Genomic DNA, 18,276 nt, shown 5'->3' with positions numbered 1-18,276 from the left:
AGTGCACTCTCAGCCTGATCCTTGTCAGGCACTGCTCTTCGCCTTAAGGACATACCTGCTTGCTTTCCCTTTTTCCTTTCTAAAAAAACTACTGCTCAGAACATTTTTGGTTACATCACAGGGTCCTAAAGAAGAATTAGGTTCACAAAAGTTCGTAAAGATGAAGGACACAATGATGAGGGGCTAAGGAAGTCAGTGTGTGAAAGCCGACCCCTACCAATTTATCTTTGCCTCTTAAACAGATTGCATTAGCTACTGGTTATCTCAATAGCAATTATAATTGCTAATAATAAGCAAAACCACATTAATATGATGGTGTAGGATTATCTGCTGGTTTAAGGCCTGTATGTTAACATAGTTACTAGCCAATCTGCCTGCAATATTCTGGTTATCACCCATCAGCAGGCTTTTTTGGCTGTGAAATGATGAATGTGATCTGGGCTGCACAACAAGCCTCACCAGTACAAAACAGCACTGTAGAAAAACCTGTTTCGCTTCTAGAGAAGCAGGAGTGATGTGAAGACCCTGGAGACACTGGTTGCTAGTGCATCACAAGTATGCAAGTGGCAAACACTCACCTCATCACTTATATTTGGGGGATTCCTTATTTGAAATGTCATTATTTAAAAGGCAAACTGAACTACTGATGACACACACACAGGATACATGACCTTTAGCCTGGGATCTCAGTACAAAGCATTCATTCTGGCCCAATTCACAAGCCAATCCCATTGCATCATGCAGTTCTTATCAGAGCAGTCTACAGAAAAAGTTGCCAGTAAATGACAGGCATTGGCTCAGCACTTGGAGGTGAACATCAAACAGACTTCTCTACCTGTCCCAGCTAGTTACTGTTCCTGCTCCAAAATCCAAAAATCTGTTTATGCAAAGCCCTCCAATGACTCTTAATTAATTCCAGCAGGCTACTTGGTGCCTCAGTTCCATTGCAAAGTTTACAGTATTTAAAATAAGTACTCTAATAATGAGCTAATTGAATATTATATACATGCATATAAACTCACTACTTCTCTAAGGCATGCATATCCCATGCCTTTAAGCAACATACTCTTTAACAATATATTAAAGATAAATTAGGGCGGGCGGAAGGAAGGAAAGGGTGAATTTTGGAACTAAAATGCTAGAGAATGCTGTTAATACTCTTGGAACCATAGTAAAGAAACCTCAATCTACCACTTCTGAGAAGAGTGAGGAGTTGTGGCGCTGAGTTTTTCTGAGTCACCCTGTCTGCATGAGGCCTCATTTAGCAGCAGCCCACAGTGCTACTGAGGAAGGCAGAAGCTGTGTTTGCTGTTGGCAGCCCCCAGCAGCTGGCAGGGCTCATACAATCAGCTGCTCCAGGGAACTGTCCCCTCCTCAGACCTTCATCAGTGCAGCAGCACCAGCACAGTGCTACTGATGGGCTGCTGCTGGAGCATCACCACTGCCACTTCCCTTCCTGTCTGCAGTGCCCAGTTAGGAGCCACGTGTTTTGCTTCTCAAACTCTTCTTAAAAGACTAAAACTCCCAAAGTCCAACAAAAAATGAGGGTTAGATACCCACCATAGCTTTTGATTCCTGTGGCTGCTCTGCAGCACGTACAGCACTCAGTCATGCCAGCAAAGTAATGCAGATTTTAATGCAGCTACATTCCTTTAATTACACAGTCATCATCTCATTAGGAGATGATTCTTCTGTCATTCTGTTCCATTAGCTGATCTCCTGGCAGCTGACCAAAGTCTACAATGTGAAGAACAGCTCTTTGTGGTTTTTTACATCTTTCTGAGCAATTCCACTAGCACAGTTCTCTAACAAGAGAGAAGAGCACAAGTCCTGATAGCTATTTTCCCACAGTACCTACCCAGCTGTAAGAGAGGAACTCAGACAAAGATTAGAAGAGCAGCTGGTTTTGGAATTTTAAATATTTAATTCCACTGAACATTGTATATAATGACCATGTGGCAACCAGGTAATGTCTCCCTGCTCTTTGCCCTAACCAGCAATTTCCTTTTGTGAGCAATTCTCCCCACAATGCTTTACAGCACAGAGAGCTCTTCCTCCAATACAGGAGAAAGGCTGAATCACAGCAGCAACTGATAGGAGATTTAAAAGATATATGGAACTTAAAACCTTGAGTCTAAAGTCAAGCATGATGAGAGAGCTTTAGTCCAAGGTGTTTGTGAATATTCTTATTCTTCAAATGGAAAACAAACACTCTAAAAATTCCTGCAAGCAATACAAATATTAAATTAGCTGCAAATCTACCCATTATTCTTTTCAAATCAGTTCTTTAAAAAGTCTAAACTGGCACAGTATAAAATAAAACACATGATTTTTTTTACCTTGCAGTCCATTCTAAGAATATGCTGTGCAATAATCTTTGGGTTATTGTTGGTGAAGAGCTCCTTAACTCTTCTTAACATGGATGTTTCCAATGGCTTGTTTTCAGGAGGAAGTAGTTTGGATTCAAAATCATTTGGTTTAAAACTAGACTCTGTCTCAAAAACAGGTGCAGAAAAGATGCTGTCTTCTTCAGCCATCTGAGCTGGAGCTTCTAAAGGATCTGCAGGGTTCATTGCAGGATCATCATCAAGGATCAAATAGCTTGTTTCAGAGTTCCTGAATGTTGCCCTCTCCTTTTGTGCCAGATGTTCCACATAGCTGTTTTTCTGACACAAGGGTTGTTTTGCTGCTGTGGGATGTCTGGCAGGGTTTAGTTCACAGTAGTGTCCTTCAGAGCTGTGGGAAGCCAAAGGAGAATCTGGGAGCTTCATCAGGGGGGCTTTGCTGGGTTTAGGGGGAGGCTTTGGACAGAGCTGACTGTCTGATCCTCTAAGAGCTTCCCCTAGCTGTGACTCTGAGATGACTTTCTGAACAATTGTGGGGCTTAGAGATGGTTCACTGCCTGTTCTAAATGCAGGTGAGCTTGGACAGGAGTTTGCATCTGCTTCAGGTAATCGAGATGGATGTCTTGAACCTGCAGGGGGAAACAGTGTTTTAGAAGGCCAAAATACATACAATTCCTGGTGCCTGTGCCAGGGTCCATCTTCTAATGCTATTTCCTAAGGATAATATTGACAGATCATGTCAATTATTTGCTGGCAAAATTGTGTATTTTGAGGAATGACCTAGCCAGCAAATTCCATTCACTTGCTGATCCTCCCAAAATCCCAAATACATGGAACAGCTGCACCATAGTATTATTCTTTGGTGATGCTGACAATACTTCCAGTCCCTGCTGCATACATAGGCTATCCTGTCAGAGCTGGATGGCCTCCATGGCTTGGAATAGGAGGTGTCTTTGTAACCTGATCTATGCTATAAAAACAGCAACTTCCAGCTGTATCACATACAAGATGAGTCATTTCTGAGAATGACAAGTTTGAGATGAAAGCAAAACTTCCCAAAGTCAAGCCTGAACCTGAACTAAGGTATGGAAGGAATGAACTTCAGAAATGCTAATCTTTTTTGTGAAACAGAGCTAGTTTGAAGAGCTGGATCCATGTACTTCTGTGTATTTATGCCTCATCCTGTACCCTTGGCATCCGATACAGGATTGAGTCCTGTGTCAGACATCCCCAATCTGCAATTCTCAGAGCATTTGCTGGTATCTAAGCAAAGTGGCCAATTGCACTGTGTGGGTGTTACTGCTTGATTACAGATAGAAAACAAAAACTCCAATCACAGGCTGTCACCACCCTTAAGCAATATGATAACAGGACCTACTCAAAGGATCCTATGACAAAATCCACAGCAAAACTCTTCAGGCTGTTTTAGTACCAAAATAAAAGTATCTGCAGCTACAGACTGGAATAATCAATTCAAATAGAGGGACAGAAGCCTACCTTATAAATGTCTGTCCATCCCACTGTTAAAACACAGGAGCACACTCTTTCTATCAAAATACAGTCTCACTGTACAAATACTTAATGTTCTCTTTATCATGAGAACTCTTCCTATAATAGGCATGAAGAATTTTAACAGTACCACATTCAAAACAAGCAGCCCTGGAAGTCAATACTCGTTTGTCCACATGGGAAGAGATGCATTATTGCAAGCTTCTATACACAAGCATGTTAGTATGGAAACAACTGCTTAAACCTTTGAAGAACCTGAGAAATGAAATGCCCCAAGTGTTATCACACCCTGGATCCCTTGCTTAGGATGGCAGTGGCCACAGAACCAAACAGCAGCAAAAGGGACAAAAAGCAAAAGGGATGGAGGGTAGAGAGATTGAGTGAGACGGAAGAACAGAACTGAGTACAAAATCCATGGAAGTGTTTGTCTCCTAGTGAGGAACATTACCTCATCTGCATAGTTTACCCTGAGAAAAAGTGGTTACCAGGATTTCCATGAAACACCACTTCTACTTAAAAATGTTTTGTCAGAAAGACATGAGTGAAACAAGCCAGTTCTTGTCAAGCAGAAGTGAGGAAAGGTAATACCATTAAAAAAGGTATTAATGTCAACCACAGCTGTCATTTCTTTGGTGTGGAAGCCTGCTGAGTTGGGTGCTAAGGTTCTCAACTACTGGGTGCATAGTAAATAAAAATCCTGTTCCAGAGGTTGAAGAGAAGCAGTGTGTTAACACAGCTTACAGTGGCCATTAATATAATGTATTTAGAGTACTCAGAACATTCAGCAGTCTCACTTTGGGCTGAAGGGTAACAGACCACCTGGACACACACCAATTCTAAGTATGAAACTTCTAATTACAAAACATACCTATTAGCAGATAGCTCTCTGACTGGTGAGCCTTTAAAGGGAATCTTTTCTCCAGAACGTGATCCAAACTAGCTGGCTGGCTACCACTTTTTTCTTTGTTTCTAGGGTAAAAAAAAAAAATGTAAACAAAAACATATCAATATATGCAGCACTTAAAATACATATCTAACTGCCAGAATATATCATAACCAGTGCAAGGAGAATATATCATAACCTTCTTCATTAGCTTTCCACTTGGACAGCTTATGATAATAAAAGGTACTTCATTTATTCATAAACTGCTAAACTGCTGTTGTAGCGGCAGTGAAATGGGCTATACTATGTGTCACCCTGCAGCATTTATGAAGGTATTTCCTTTCTAATGGAACATTTGATTCAGACATTGAAATTAGGATCCATTATCCCACACTTGGAGTTTTTATTTCAGGAGTCAACTATGGAAAAACAGACTGCTCTGGAGCAGCAGCAAGATGTTATTTTAATCCTTTGTCTTACATGGTCAGGATTTGCCAAGTCACTGCAGTGCTGTTGTGCTTCCAGAGTCTACAATTGTTCTCACTTTGTGGATTTGTTGATCCTTTGCTAACAATCAGCCAACCCTCATGCCCAGTATTCCATCTCAAGTCAGAGTGAAAACTCACATCACCTCCACCAGGAGCTGATGCACTTACTGCATTTCCTTCCACAAGGACAGCAAAATTAAGGTACCTCAGAAGATTTCCTCTGGGTATGCTCTGCTCCGGGGACTGCATGCTGGATGTACCAAGACTCAGCCTTTTTGCACTTTCTGTTTTTCCTCCAGGGGTGCTTGGCTCTTTTTGCTGGACTGGAGTTACACCATATTTTTCTTCTAGACACCTGAGAGGCACAGTCCTGTTGATAGGCTGAAAAATAATTGCTCCACTCTGCTTTGATATTGGTGTGCGGCTCCCAACATAGTATCTGACTAAGCCAGGGAGAGTGTCAAAACTTTCCAGTTCAAACTGATACTGAACACGACAGTAGGCTTCATTGAGTCTTAGAACTGTTTTGTTGATTTTAAAATGCTGAGGGGTATTTTTCCACTGACAGGTAAGAACAAAGTTCCCAGGACTGGAGAGAGAATCCCTAATCAGAAAATCTCCATCTCTCTGAACTAGGCCTTCTGCCACCTTTGAGGAAAAAGAATTATATAAAAAATTACTTCCAGAATCAGAAAACAATACATTACGACAAAATATTCTTAAACACAGGAATTAATTTGGCTACTCTGCAAGAATACATAAAGTCACAAATACAAAGCAAAGCATGAAGTGTGGTAGAAGAATTATGTCTCCAATTCTTAGTTAAAAGCTCATCCCACAACAGAGATCTGAAAGGGCTTGGAGGGAGCCAGCAGACAGAAGCTGACCCACTTTTGCATGTGTATTTCTTTTAGTTTGGTAATAGAAAATAAGGCATGAAGGGAAAGAAGTGACCCAGGATTTTAAGTTTAAAGCATCTGAATATAGTCACACTGAAATGTAGAAGCCATTAACACAAGATCCTGGATTCTGCCCTTTCATTGTTACCTTATGTGACAGAAGCTTTCATTTTTTTTATTCTTTGTGAACACTGCATGTAAATACTACTGACTAGGAAGAGTCAGAGACACCTTGTTTTTCTGAGTTATTCCTCTCATGAGTTAAAAAGGACGCCAAGAGCCAAGTGCCAGGGTGGCAGCTGAGCCGGCCCTGCCCCGGGGCTGAGGGAGGCCCGCAGGGGGAGCTCCAGCGGCTCCGGAAGCTCCGACCCAACCTCAGCCTTACCGCGTCTGTAACTGCGTTTGTAAGGACCAAAATGTACGTGATTGAATTGATTTTGCTGCAGCTCTTCCTTCCTCTCCCCCAAGTTCCAAGCGCAAGAAAGAAAATAAACATTTTAACTTTCATTAAGAATACTGGAACAAATTAATGTCAGTGTTCTCTAAACAATATGTGCTCATAGTATTCTTACACAAAGCTAAAATTCCATTTCCAGATTTATGCAGTGCACAAAAATCCTGAAATGTATCTATTTCCCACCAGGGTCTGCCCTGAATCCTTCCTCTGCCTCATTTTATGCCAAGCTGTGATAAATACCATAGCTTTCATACAAATAGGCTTTATGTTCCTACTAAATGAGTTCAGAGATGTGTAGAGCACATCAGTGAGATTCTGCTAGTCTGCAGAAGCTCAGAGCACACTTGGCAGAGCAAAGAGCACCTACCTGCCGGGGAATGCGTCCGTGGTACCAGGCATGGCTGCGCAAGTCCTCACTGCTCAGCTGCAGCTCTTCCTCCAGCTCCTTCTTCAGCTTTTCCGGGCTGTTGTCCATAACCTGCCTCTCCCTAGAAAACTGCAATAAAAGATTAAAAGCTTCAACTGTGCCAAGTTTAGTGATTAACATTTTACCTGGGTTATGACTTCCATCATATGACCTGCACTGGAATGCAGGTGCTGCTTTCAGCAGGCTGGCTTGGCTCTCCAGGCTGTGTTTGCAAAGCCCGGCATTGTGTGAGATAACGTGTGATTGTTCTACACCGCGTGGAACGGAGCACGGTGTTCTGCCTGTGCACCAAACTCATAGTGACACACCTACAAAGTCACTTCTCTTACTTCCTCTTTCCAATAAGAACCCTAACTATATCCAAAAATATGGAGCTGGACCCAAATGCCTGCTCCACTATTCTTCCTCCTGTTCAAACTTCCATTTTAAATTCAGATTCTTTCCCAGCAGCCCCCTTTGAACCCATCCAGTTAAGAACATTCCAAATGCATCAAGACAGGCTAAGCTGGACACATTTAGTTGTTCAATATTTCTATTGCCAAAGAACCAATTCACCAAAGTAAAATCTCAATCTTAAAGGGCTTAGTCCTAACAGTCATTAGATCTGCACATCCAAGATATTCCCTTCCTAAAGGACAAAACCTCTTGTTGCCCCTTAGCACAACAGGCATGAGTTTTGCTTGGAGATATCTCCATCACCACTTACAACTACACTATGCAATTTTCTGGAAAATTTCTATCTTAATTTCTTTTTGGAGCACAGCTTTCACGCTGGCCCACTCTGGCTGGCTAATCCTTATGGATACAGTGTTGCTAACAGTCAGGTGCAGGATCTTCTTTGGAGTAGCCACATTCTCTTTCATAAGCACTCAGAAGAGGGAAGTACTTTGAACTTCCTTTCATTCTCCAAGGGCTGGGACTCCAGCCCATCTTTGTTGTGCTGAAAAGTTTCAAAAGCCTGAGAACACGTTCAACACTGATCAAAGAATCAGAGCATACCCTCTCTTCAGAGAAAGACCATTAAAATAAAAAAGAGAGGGCTAAGGAGAGAGAGAGGGGCCTCCAGCAAAATGCAGCATTTTGCTCCTGTGCATTATGGATTTTTTTCTTAGGTCTGGATATGAGCCAAAGCTCATGGGTTCCTTTAACTGACACACTGATTCAAATGAGGAACACATGCATTATTTTAAAAAGAGCTGGGAAGGCTTGCCCACCAATTCCTGTTCTTTCCACGAATTTCTTCTTCACAGTGAATACTCACAGCACCTAACTGTGGGAGCAGGTGGCACACATTTAACACTTCTTTCAACGACCTTCCCTGCAATTTCAGGCAGACTGAATTACAACAGATTACCAGACAGCAGATTTTTAGTGGAATAATGCCAGAGGAGGCATCATGCTGCCAAGATAATTTAAACATGCTGGGAGCCCAGAGAAATTCTGAGATAAATTGTCCTCTTCTCTCCAGTTTTCTCAGAAAAACCTAAGGCTTCTCTTAAGCAAATACTAGTAGCTAACATAGAAAGGCAGAAGATAAAAACAAGCTGGTAAAGAATCACTTTTCACTTTAGCTTCCCTTCTGTGCACCAGAATAGGGTGTTATTTGTCCATACAAATCTGGTTCAAAATGGACAAGCACTTTCATCAAGGAGCAAATTCTTTGTGCTTTTGTACATTAAGGTTCTGCATCAACTCCCTCTATGCTTTATGAGAAGACTGTGCAGAAAGAAACCATGCCACTAGAGAAAGAAGACCTTGACTGAAGGGGCTCATTCATAAACCCATGTACAACAGGAAGAGGTGAAGTTACTGGATGTACAAGGAGCCACAGAAGAGGCTTGGTGAGGACTGAAGTCCAAAAGCACATTCAAGTGTCAAAACATAGTCAGGGAAGGGCCAAAAATGCCCCATCCACTCCAATCCCTTGTGACCTATCAGACCAGGAGAGGTGAAGGACCTCTGGCACACAACTATCACTTGTATTTCCCAACTCAAATGGCCGGGAACCCACTTAAAGCTGAATGGCAATGATTCTAAAATTAACAGTCCTTTCACTACCACATCTTAGAGTATGATAGCAAGTTTTGTAGCATCTACACAAGCTGTAGGTAGAGTGAAGAGCACACAACTGAGCTGAGGCTTTTCTAAAGCACCCTTTCCCCTGACTGCACAAAGAAATGTCTGGGGAACTTTTAAAATACCCCCTTCAGGGTAAACAAAAACATCCAGCTGCAACTTAGTACTATCTCCTTGTTTTATTTCTTTGCTTAAGACACTCTGTTGGCTCCTCCTCAATGACAGAAAGAAAGCTGAATTTACATCTACAACTAGATAGTGAAGTGGATGGTAAAAAGAAATTTAAAAGTAATCTAGGGAAAAACAAAAGACTTCCATGTATTTTGCAACAAAACATGGTTGAAACAACACAGGGAAGCTTTCAGTTTAAATACTTTGAGATCTTTAATAGTAACAACCCTGTCAGATATCCCTGGAATAAAAAAGCAAATCAAGTCAGCAGCCACTGTTTTCAAATACAGATGCTTTTCCTGGCCTACAAAGAACTCCCTGTAAGTGTGTGCTTTCCAGAACTGTTTGTTCACATTTAAGTTGCATTGTTTCCAGTCCTGGTGCTATTTTAAGATATTTCTGCCATGCTGAGCTTTTGTGAACAGACCTGTTTTGTGAACAGGTACTTAAAATAAAAATACATAACTACCTAGTAATACAGTATCATCACCCTCTGGCAAAAGCCCTCAAGCCTACTTACATACACTGTGGAAAACCTAGAGGGCCAAGACGTTAGAAGGAGGGAAAAAATTTCAGTCAACGGTTATAAACTAAGAAACTCTGGCAGTTTATTATATTTCACAAAGGATTTCTCCATCAGGGCCATTAATCTAATAGCAAACTGTGCTTGGGATGTAACAAGCTATCCTTAATGTTACATATTATTTTACTTTTTTTTCCCCCAGGCAAATGTTAATCTAGCATACCAAAACCTGGAAAATATCAAAGTTTAAGGAAATAAAACATCAAACTGTGATCTCATTTAGGGTAAATTTGAAGGGGACCTTACCTACCTACCACAATATGCTGTGCCTCTGAAATTTGTCAATGTATTTTAATGGGAATTTCTCACAATAATCTGCTGCTTATGCATCCAAGGGGTTCCCTTCATGTGAGTGTTTGACACTCTTCGAAGGCAACTTGCTATACCAAGCTCCTGTGTCAACCATCCTAATGGAATTTTTCACATTAGATTGTGCTGAATAATTTACTGTATGAGGCTGGTAGTAAACAAAGAGAAGTCCCACAGTCATTTCTGTATTGATATTAATTAATTCCTCTCTAAGGTGATGATGTGTTTGGTTTATTTATTTATTATTTATGTGTTTAAGGTTTTTTTGTTTGGTTGTGGATTTTTTTTCTTTTTCTTCTTTTTTTTTTTTTTTTTTCTAAACCAATTTGAATTATGAGGGAAAGGCTTTTAATTTTAGACACTGTTTGGAAGTGGTCCAAAATCTGTCATGCTAGAGCCCCTCATTCAGCTGAGATGAAGCCAAAATTCACATCATCTCTCTCTGTATCCCTCTGGCAAAGCATTATTTACGCAAAGCACAGCCAAGGTCTGTTATGGGTACAAGACTAGAGGGGGCCACATTCCCATCCAGTCTCAATTACTTCCTGGTGCTTTACACAGCTCTGCCAGGTGACAGTTAAATGAGGCCAACAGGCAGCCTTGGAACCACCTGATTTCCTGTTGCCTTAAAGGAAAAAAGGTTTCAGGAAAAAAAGAAAATAAAATGGTTATTAGGGATAAATGAGAACGTCTTTGTGAAAACTGAAGTGTGGTCTGAGGAAGAAAGTCAAGTCCTTACCTTAGCCAAAATTTTAGTACTTTGTTTAAAATTTTAATAAATGTACTGAATTCATCTAAACCAAAACATATTTAAGATTTCTCATCAATCCACCTTTTCTCCAGCACTGAAGGGCTGCTATGTTTGCTTAAGTACACCATGAATGCTGAACTGTGACTTTCTGACTGGGTCAAATCACTAGGTCCTAGAGAGCTTCCAAACAAATGAGGAGATGGGAGAAACTTTGTGATTAATGAAAAACGTAAATTTTGTGAGATTTACATATCTTTTAGCCAAGTGGATAATTTAACAGAAAGACCAATTGACAGAAAATATGAAGGGGATGCTGGGGCAAGAACAGGAAACACCAGCATGGAAGACAAACATATGAAACAAGAAAGAAGTGAGAGAACACACAGACCATGGACACCAAGAACATCTGGAAAAGTGAAAAAGAATCGAATTTCTCTAATTCCAAGCCACTAGAGAGCCGTGAACTTGTTTATACAGAAAAGGAACATTTTATTGTCAAAGTTCCAATTCCGGATCAATATATAATTCACTGGCTGCAGAGATCCTTTCAGTCTTTAATCCTGTGCCTTTGTGATCCTAACCAGACTGCCTATCTGTCACTATGAATACAAGCATTTAAAAATATTCAATTACATGAATCTAAAATGAGTAAAATGTGTATCATTTCACTTATAACTCTACTAAATGGCCACCAAACACAACACACTTGCACAGAACATTTACATGTAGAACCAAATGCTCCAACACTGCTCAAAAACATTCTTGTCAGTCTGATTTCCTCCTGCACAGAAAAGCAGCATCATTGGCCAAGGCCTCACAAAACAAAAACAGACAGTGATTTCTGAATAGCTTTTGTTTGAGAAAGAACTAACTGGAAAAAGACAATTTCTAAACACAGGAATCCATTTTCTGATTGGAAATTGAACCATAGATCCTAGAACATTCTTCACAGAGGCAGCTTTCTGTAACCTTCCAGAGGGCACAAAGTTCACACAGGACTGCAGCAAGTGCTGTGTTAAGTAGGAGGAGGTACAGAATGGGTGATTTACACAGAGACGAATGAATACAGGAGAACAGCAATTTTGAAACCACCAGGTTTCCGCAGGCTTCTTTAGGTAACTGGTGACAGCTTCTGAGGTTACTGATGAAAAGATAACAAATTATCATGAAAACTTCTCCCCAGGACTGCAATGGCTCTTTACAAACCAAATAAACTCCATCATGTGCATGTTCTCGCTCTGCTGCTATGAACAACAGAAGTTGCCTGAGTTCACAGGAAGGCAGCCAATTTTTTCTGGTTTTGGCTGTTCTAGAGTTAATTTCTTCTCAGTAGCTGGTACAGTGCAGTGTTTTGGATTCAGTATGAGAACAATGTTGATAACACACTGATGTTTTGATTGTTGCTAAGTCATGTTTATCCTAAGTTAAGGACTTTCTTTGTGTCTCATGCTGTGCCAGTGAGGAGGTGCACAAAAAGCTGGGAGGGAGCACAGACATGACAGGTGACCTGAACTGGCCAAAGGGACATTGCACACCACAGAACATCATGCCCAGTATATAAAACGGGGAATTACCTGGAAGCAGGGCTGATAGGAGTTCAGGGAGAGGGGTCTGACATCAGTCAGCGGGTGGTAAACAACTGCATTGTGCATCACTTGGGTTTTCTTCCTCTTTCATTATTATTTACTATTATTATTATATTTTACTTCATTTCAATTAATAAGCTATTCTTTTGTCAACCTAGAAGGTTTAGTTTTGATTCTCCTCTCCGTTCTGCTGGGGTGGGGTGGGTGAGTGGCGGTGTGGTGCTCAGCTGCCAGCTGGGCTCAAACCATGACAACTAAGAAGCAAGATACTTATTTAGAATGAGGGAACTAAAAAAAGACCTTTAGAACAAAGATCAGTTTAATGTTAAGTGAAGGTAATGGGAAAACTTAATTCTAGTGGATTCAACAACCATTTTCCAGTACACCATTACACTTACAACAAATCCTCACACTTCTTTGTAACCATATTCAGAGGTAGGAAAGCTTAATTTTTGGAACACAGACCCTGAGAAATACTGAGTTGAGTGTTATTCAAATCATGATCCTCCATCCAGTGACCCTAGAGATTTGCATTTCCAAATATAAATTATATTAGCAATTATATAAGGTTTTCTGTTGTTGTTTTAATCTGAGACATACCTAAATAATAGGTAGTATCAAGAAATTAAATACATAAATGCCTACTGAAGAATATTCCCATTCCCATCAAACAGAAGTCACTAGCAGAGCACCAGTGGGCCCTATGCTATCTACATATTTATGATAGAAGATAATCAAACTTTTACTGCAGTGTAACTATAAAATTACCATGGCAAATTGAAAAGAATTTTATATTATAAGACTCATCAAAACTCCAACTCTGCAACAAGACAATGGGAAATCAAAGCTCGGGGAGCTACAAAATTTCACATAATTTTGAACAGTCAGTCTTTTCACATCTGCCCCTCTCCAACAATAACAAATCTAACACTGAAAGGCAGACTGATAATGCTGACTGGTGATTCCATGTAACTCACGTGTTATCAAACCCAACTGCCTCCACACACATGCTGAAACTGGATATATGAAGCCTGAGGATGCCAGTGAACAGATTTAGATCACTGCACACTGAAGAAATATTAATTAAGATCTACTATCTATAAAAAGCGTTTGCAATTCACCCAAGATAAGAGATGGCACTAGAGTAAGGAGCTGCTTATAAAAGGCTTCTTACTCATGTCACATTCACAGCATTAGTGCATTACTCACTGATGTGCTACATCAGCCTGCTGCGAGTTCTAACACTTGGCAGTCCTGAGAACTGGAGTGGCTTTCCCTTTTTGTGCAGCTTCAGCTGAGGGTGAATCATAGCAGAGAATTAAGAATGAAAATACTTGAACTTCAAGGCCCTTCCCCCTCTGATCATGACAACCATACTGACTAGTACTAAAAAAAAACCCCCTGTCTTGTGGCAAAGTTGATTTCATTAATTTAGACCTCCACATTTTTTAAGTCACCATTTATCACTGATTTAGTCTTAATTTACTACTCCTCTTCCAAAAAACGCAAATTTAAACAAAAATATTTTGGCTTGGAAGTGGCACAAGTCACAATTTAGTATTTTCTTTTCACTTTCTTCTTTTTCAACCACAAACAGGAGCCCCCTTGTCTTGAAGTTTCTCTATTTCTCTCAATGTAAAAGCTGACCTTGACAGTAAATGGCTGTAACAAACCAAATGGGATCATTAAAGGTACTGGCACATCATGACTCAATAATGAGTTGATCAAAGTTCAGATGTTATGCACTGATCATTATATTTTCTATTAATGCATGAGAAAATAACCCAAATATCTGCTGTTGAGACCTCAGTTTCACACACTAAAATGAGTGCTCAAGTGCTGTACTGCTTCCTGTGCTTTGGTGGGACACAACAAGGCATCTCTGACATTGGCCACATGCTGCTCTCAATTAAATTGGATAACATAAAAAATTTAGCTCAATGCAGAAAAATGTCTGAATCTCTCAGGGGTAGTTGAGAACTTCAGCATGTTTATTAATGGATCAATTTGGTATTTCATTCCACTTGTAATTACTATTAAAACCAAGTATTAACTTCATCTAATTACACAAACTGATTTTGCTTGATTTTTTAAAAAGTCAATAGTAATAATAATAATATATAAAAAAATTTAAAACTGATGACTTTATTTCATACCATCTTATTGTTCATAGCATCCTACGCCCTCTAGCATTTCACAGAATCCATACCATGAGCCCCAAGGTTCAGACCTTACTTGTTTTGACCACCTGCTGTTTCTATACCTACAGCCACTTTCTCTTCAGCAAATGCACCCCAGTTCCCTACCATCCAAACTTCTTCAAATAGCAGTTCATCAAATTTAACTATTGCTAAATCTGCATACTGGAACACATGCATTCAAATCTATTTTAAATGCTGCAAATCTCTTTAAATAGAACATTATTTTTGAAAGATCCCAACTGTAATTTGTTTCTACATAAAAGGTTTTATTTTTCATCCTCCATACAGCAAACACTATTAATGTTTCAGTTTCTCTAGAGACTATATGGATTAGACTAAATGGAAAGTTGCCATGACAACAGCACCGTTATTTTAGGTATTAGAAATCCATGCCAAGTTAAATAAAGGGCATCTGCATGGCCAAGAACAAGTTTTCTAACTGCTGTGACAGCCAACAATAAACCTCAATGTCATTTAAAAAGTTCTAGAACTGGAGAATTAAGCCTTAAAACAAGAATGAAAAACAACTACAGCACAATAAAGCATCTTTAGTACTCTATTGTGATACTAATTTCTGACATCTGCCCCAGTCAGAAGAAGTCAATCTGACCAGAATAATTTTTTCAGAGTGCCCAAAAGGTCAAGCCCCACACCCCACTTTCAGAAATGGACAGGCTAAATCACTGAAGGTAAGAGAAGGGGACAGCTGATCCCAACTTTTAAGTGCTTCCATCAAAATTTGAAAGCCAGGGTGAGAAGACAGCAACCTTCACATCCTTCCTCACTGCAAGTGCTCCACGGTGTTAAAGAATAATTCACATGTGAATCTTAAATAAAAACATTTAAAAGTGTTACTCACAGATCATCAAAAGTAGTTAGGTGGCCCACATGACAACAGCTCCCAAGTCACTTAGACACTTCTGTTACTGTGATTTAAAATTATAATAAAGGCTTTTCCTCTACTTACAGGGCATATGGAACATTTTTGCTTGAAGTAAATTATGTCCCTGCCCATGGCAGGAGGATTGGACTAGATGACCTCCAAAGACTCATTCCAACCCAAACCTTCTTACGAGCACATGACTTTGTGTATCTTGCAATTTAAAAATATCTAAAATATAAGGACAAATCTAAAATTATCTGAAGCATTTAAGAAACACCTGCAATCCTGAGTACAATTGCCTGTGTTTTTCTTATATAGTTGAAAAAAGTTAGGGAACCAAATGATCTGATCAGTTAAACTCTGAAAACTTGAAAATTTGCTAAAATCCTTCTCAGCAAGTTCCTTACAGGGCATTTTCCCTTATTCCCTAAACACAAAGACAGCCAGCTTCAGACTCACAAAACTGCAAGTTGTTCAAGCTTCTCTCTGAGACAACAGTGAATTGTAAAGGTGTTCTTTAAAAGAGAAACACTCTGTACCCAACCACGGTATAAAAACAAACACTTGTAAACAAAAACTGAAAGGTTGCTGACTAGCACTGCAGTTGAAAAAGATCACCTACCTTGATAATAGACTTACGATGATAAAAGCAGCAAAGTGCTGCAATCAGCATTTGAAAAACATTATAATCCTTTGGCATTTTCAGTTCTGCTGCCTGTGGTTCCTCCAGACTGAAGATGAACAGTCACTACTAGCAGTGCTCTGAGGCTCAGCTCTTCAGTGTCACCACTGCCTATCCCCCTCCTCACGAATCAGTCTGGGACACTTCCCACTGCTGAAGCTGATCCCATCAATTCAGGGACTGCTGGCTTCCAGCATGCCATCCAGAGAGTGCCAGAATCCTCATGTGATCTGTTCCACTCACCAGTGAAATCCTACTCCTCCAGATTGGCACCCCTGCCTCAGAGATGCGTTTAAGGCATCAGCACAAGCCAAACTTCCCTTCTTGATGAGTTACAGTACCTGACTATCTCCCAGCACTGAGAAAGGCTTAATCAGTTGCTCCAGCTCAATCAAGCAACATCTCTGCCTGCATCATCATTTATATACATGTAAAAGAAAAAAAAGAGGAAAAGCAGTTGATTACTGTTTGACAACTGTAAGAACTGAGCTTTGGTAACCAAGGAAAATGGTAAGTCTGTTTATTTTTAATTAGGAAGCTTCTGGCAGAGAGTCCTTGAAAAACATAGCAAGAAACCAACCCTGTAAACATTGTCAGTGTCATTGTCAGGTAACCAAGGTACCTTCAGTATTTAAAACTCTCAGTGGACAGCTTTATTTTGGTGATAGTCCCATGGCATTGTGCAAACTGCTTGAGAAAGAAAGAACTGAATTCACAAACACGTCTGACTTGGCAAAGTAAAAGTAAGCACCACAACAAAATAAAAAGCAGCAGTTTATTTATTCCTGTGATTCCATTCTCCTGGACAGCACAGTCTATAGTTTATTGACCAGTCAGCATACTGCTCATCAGCAAAGAATCTGCTTGACATACCTCAGGGCTCTCTCAAGAACCAGGGCAAAAAAGAGGCAAACAACTTGGGTAATTACAACTGTAAGAGACAACACATCACCTCCATAGCAGCCTAATTAACAGATCTGGTGAAAGGAAACCAAATGGACTGGACTGAGGAGTACAAGAGAGCCTGTAACACTTAAGAATGAGAAACTTTGCAGAGATAAATCAATTATTACTGGGGTGGTACCAAAAATTATGGAAGTCACAGATATTCTAGATCTTGGATTAGGAATAAATTAATCCCAAGGAGTGGTTAAAATGAATAGTTACTTGTCTTTTTCACCAGCAACAAGTATATGACATAATTAGGAGGACACAAATACTTATTGATAGCCTCAGGTATTACTTGCAAGGTACCTCTCACCTAATAACAGAGTACTTCCTTCCCACACTGACTGAACAATGGGAAGTGCCCTCAGCCCATCCAGCAATAGGAACTGGTGCACAAACCAAGCAGCAGCACTGAGAAAAGACATAAAATGTGCACTGCCTTTCAAGGAAAATGGGATGGAGTGCCTACCTGAAAAGAAGAAGAAAGCTCAATGTTGACAACAAGGAAATAGAAGAGGGATGTGTGAAGTTCTCTCTGATCATGGAAGGTTTGCAGGTACCTACCACCAGGTGAAGCACCAAGCCCAGAATGCTCAGAAAGGTAGCCAGACTACTTGGCCATGTGTAGGAGATGTTATGCTAGAGACTCTTCTGAGAAAAGGGAAACAAGGTAGGAGTGAAAGAACAGAACATTAAATGGACTGCAAAGTAATAAAGCTGGCAAGAAAAAAGACTGGCCAGAAAAGAAGCTGAAAATACTGACTTTGAAGATGAAATCCTGCTGAAGAGTACTTTATGACCAACTCAAACAATGAATGAGTAGATAATATAACAGGAATGTGAAAGTACCCTTTTTTTCTTTTTGCACTGTGCTACAGCGTATTTTAATTTACTTTGAGGTATTTTTCCCCTTCGAGGAACTCCACAGGATTGCTTTAGCAAGTAGCCAGAGAAGAAAAGATTAAAAGGTACCATGCAAAACTTCAAACAAAAATGCCTCAACTGTGATGCCTGTTTCTTGACTGAAATTTTCTGGTACTATGGCAGGACATCTCATAAAGGACTGTATTTTTAAAGA

At 40.1% G+C, this 18,276-nt stretch overlaps 1 protein-coding gene across 5 annotated transcripts in view; it reads right to left on the bottom strand.

Annotated features, from left to right (window-relative positions):
• The window catches only part of BCAR3 (BCAR3 adaptor protein, NSP family member), a 61,556-nt gene that overhangs the window by 4,421 nt on the left and 38,859 nt on the right, over window positions 1-18,276 (bottom strand). For 4 of the 5 annotated variants that reach the window (XM_063165692.1, XM_063165695.1, XM_063165693.1 and 1 more), the window contains 4 exons: window positions 6,949-7,077; window positions 5,431-5,873; window positions 4,723-4,823; window positions 2,340-2,974 (listed from right to left, as the gene is read on the bottom strand). In XM_063165692.1, coding sequence (XP_063021762.1) covers window positions 2,340-2,974; window positions 4,723-4,823; window positions 5,431-5,873; window positions 6,949-7,077 — 1,308 coding nt within the window. Of the gene's footprint in view, window positions 1-2,339; window positions 2,975-4,722; window positions 4,824-5,430; window positions 5,874-6,948; window positions 7,078-16,190; window positions 16,466-18,276 lie in introns of those variants that run through there. The other variant, XM_063165696.1, reaches the window with a different exon arrangement.

Source organism: Melospiza melodia, chromosome 11 (genome assembly GCF_035770615.1).
Source record: "Melospiza melodia melodia isolate bMelMel2 chromosome 11, bMelMel2.pri, whole genome shotgun sequence".
In the NCBI taxonomy this organism is placed as follows: Eukaryota; Metazoa; Chordata; class Aves; order Passeriformes; family Passerellidae; genus Melospiza; species Melospiza melodia.
Note: the sequence above shows the minus strand (reverse complement) of the source record. Positions and strands in the feature narration are given on the sequence as shown.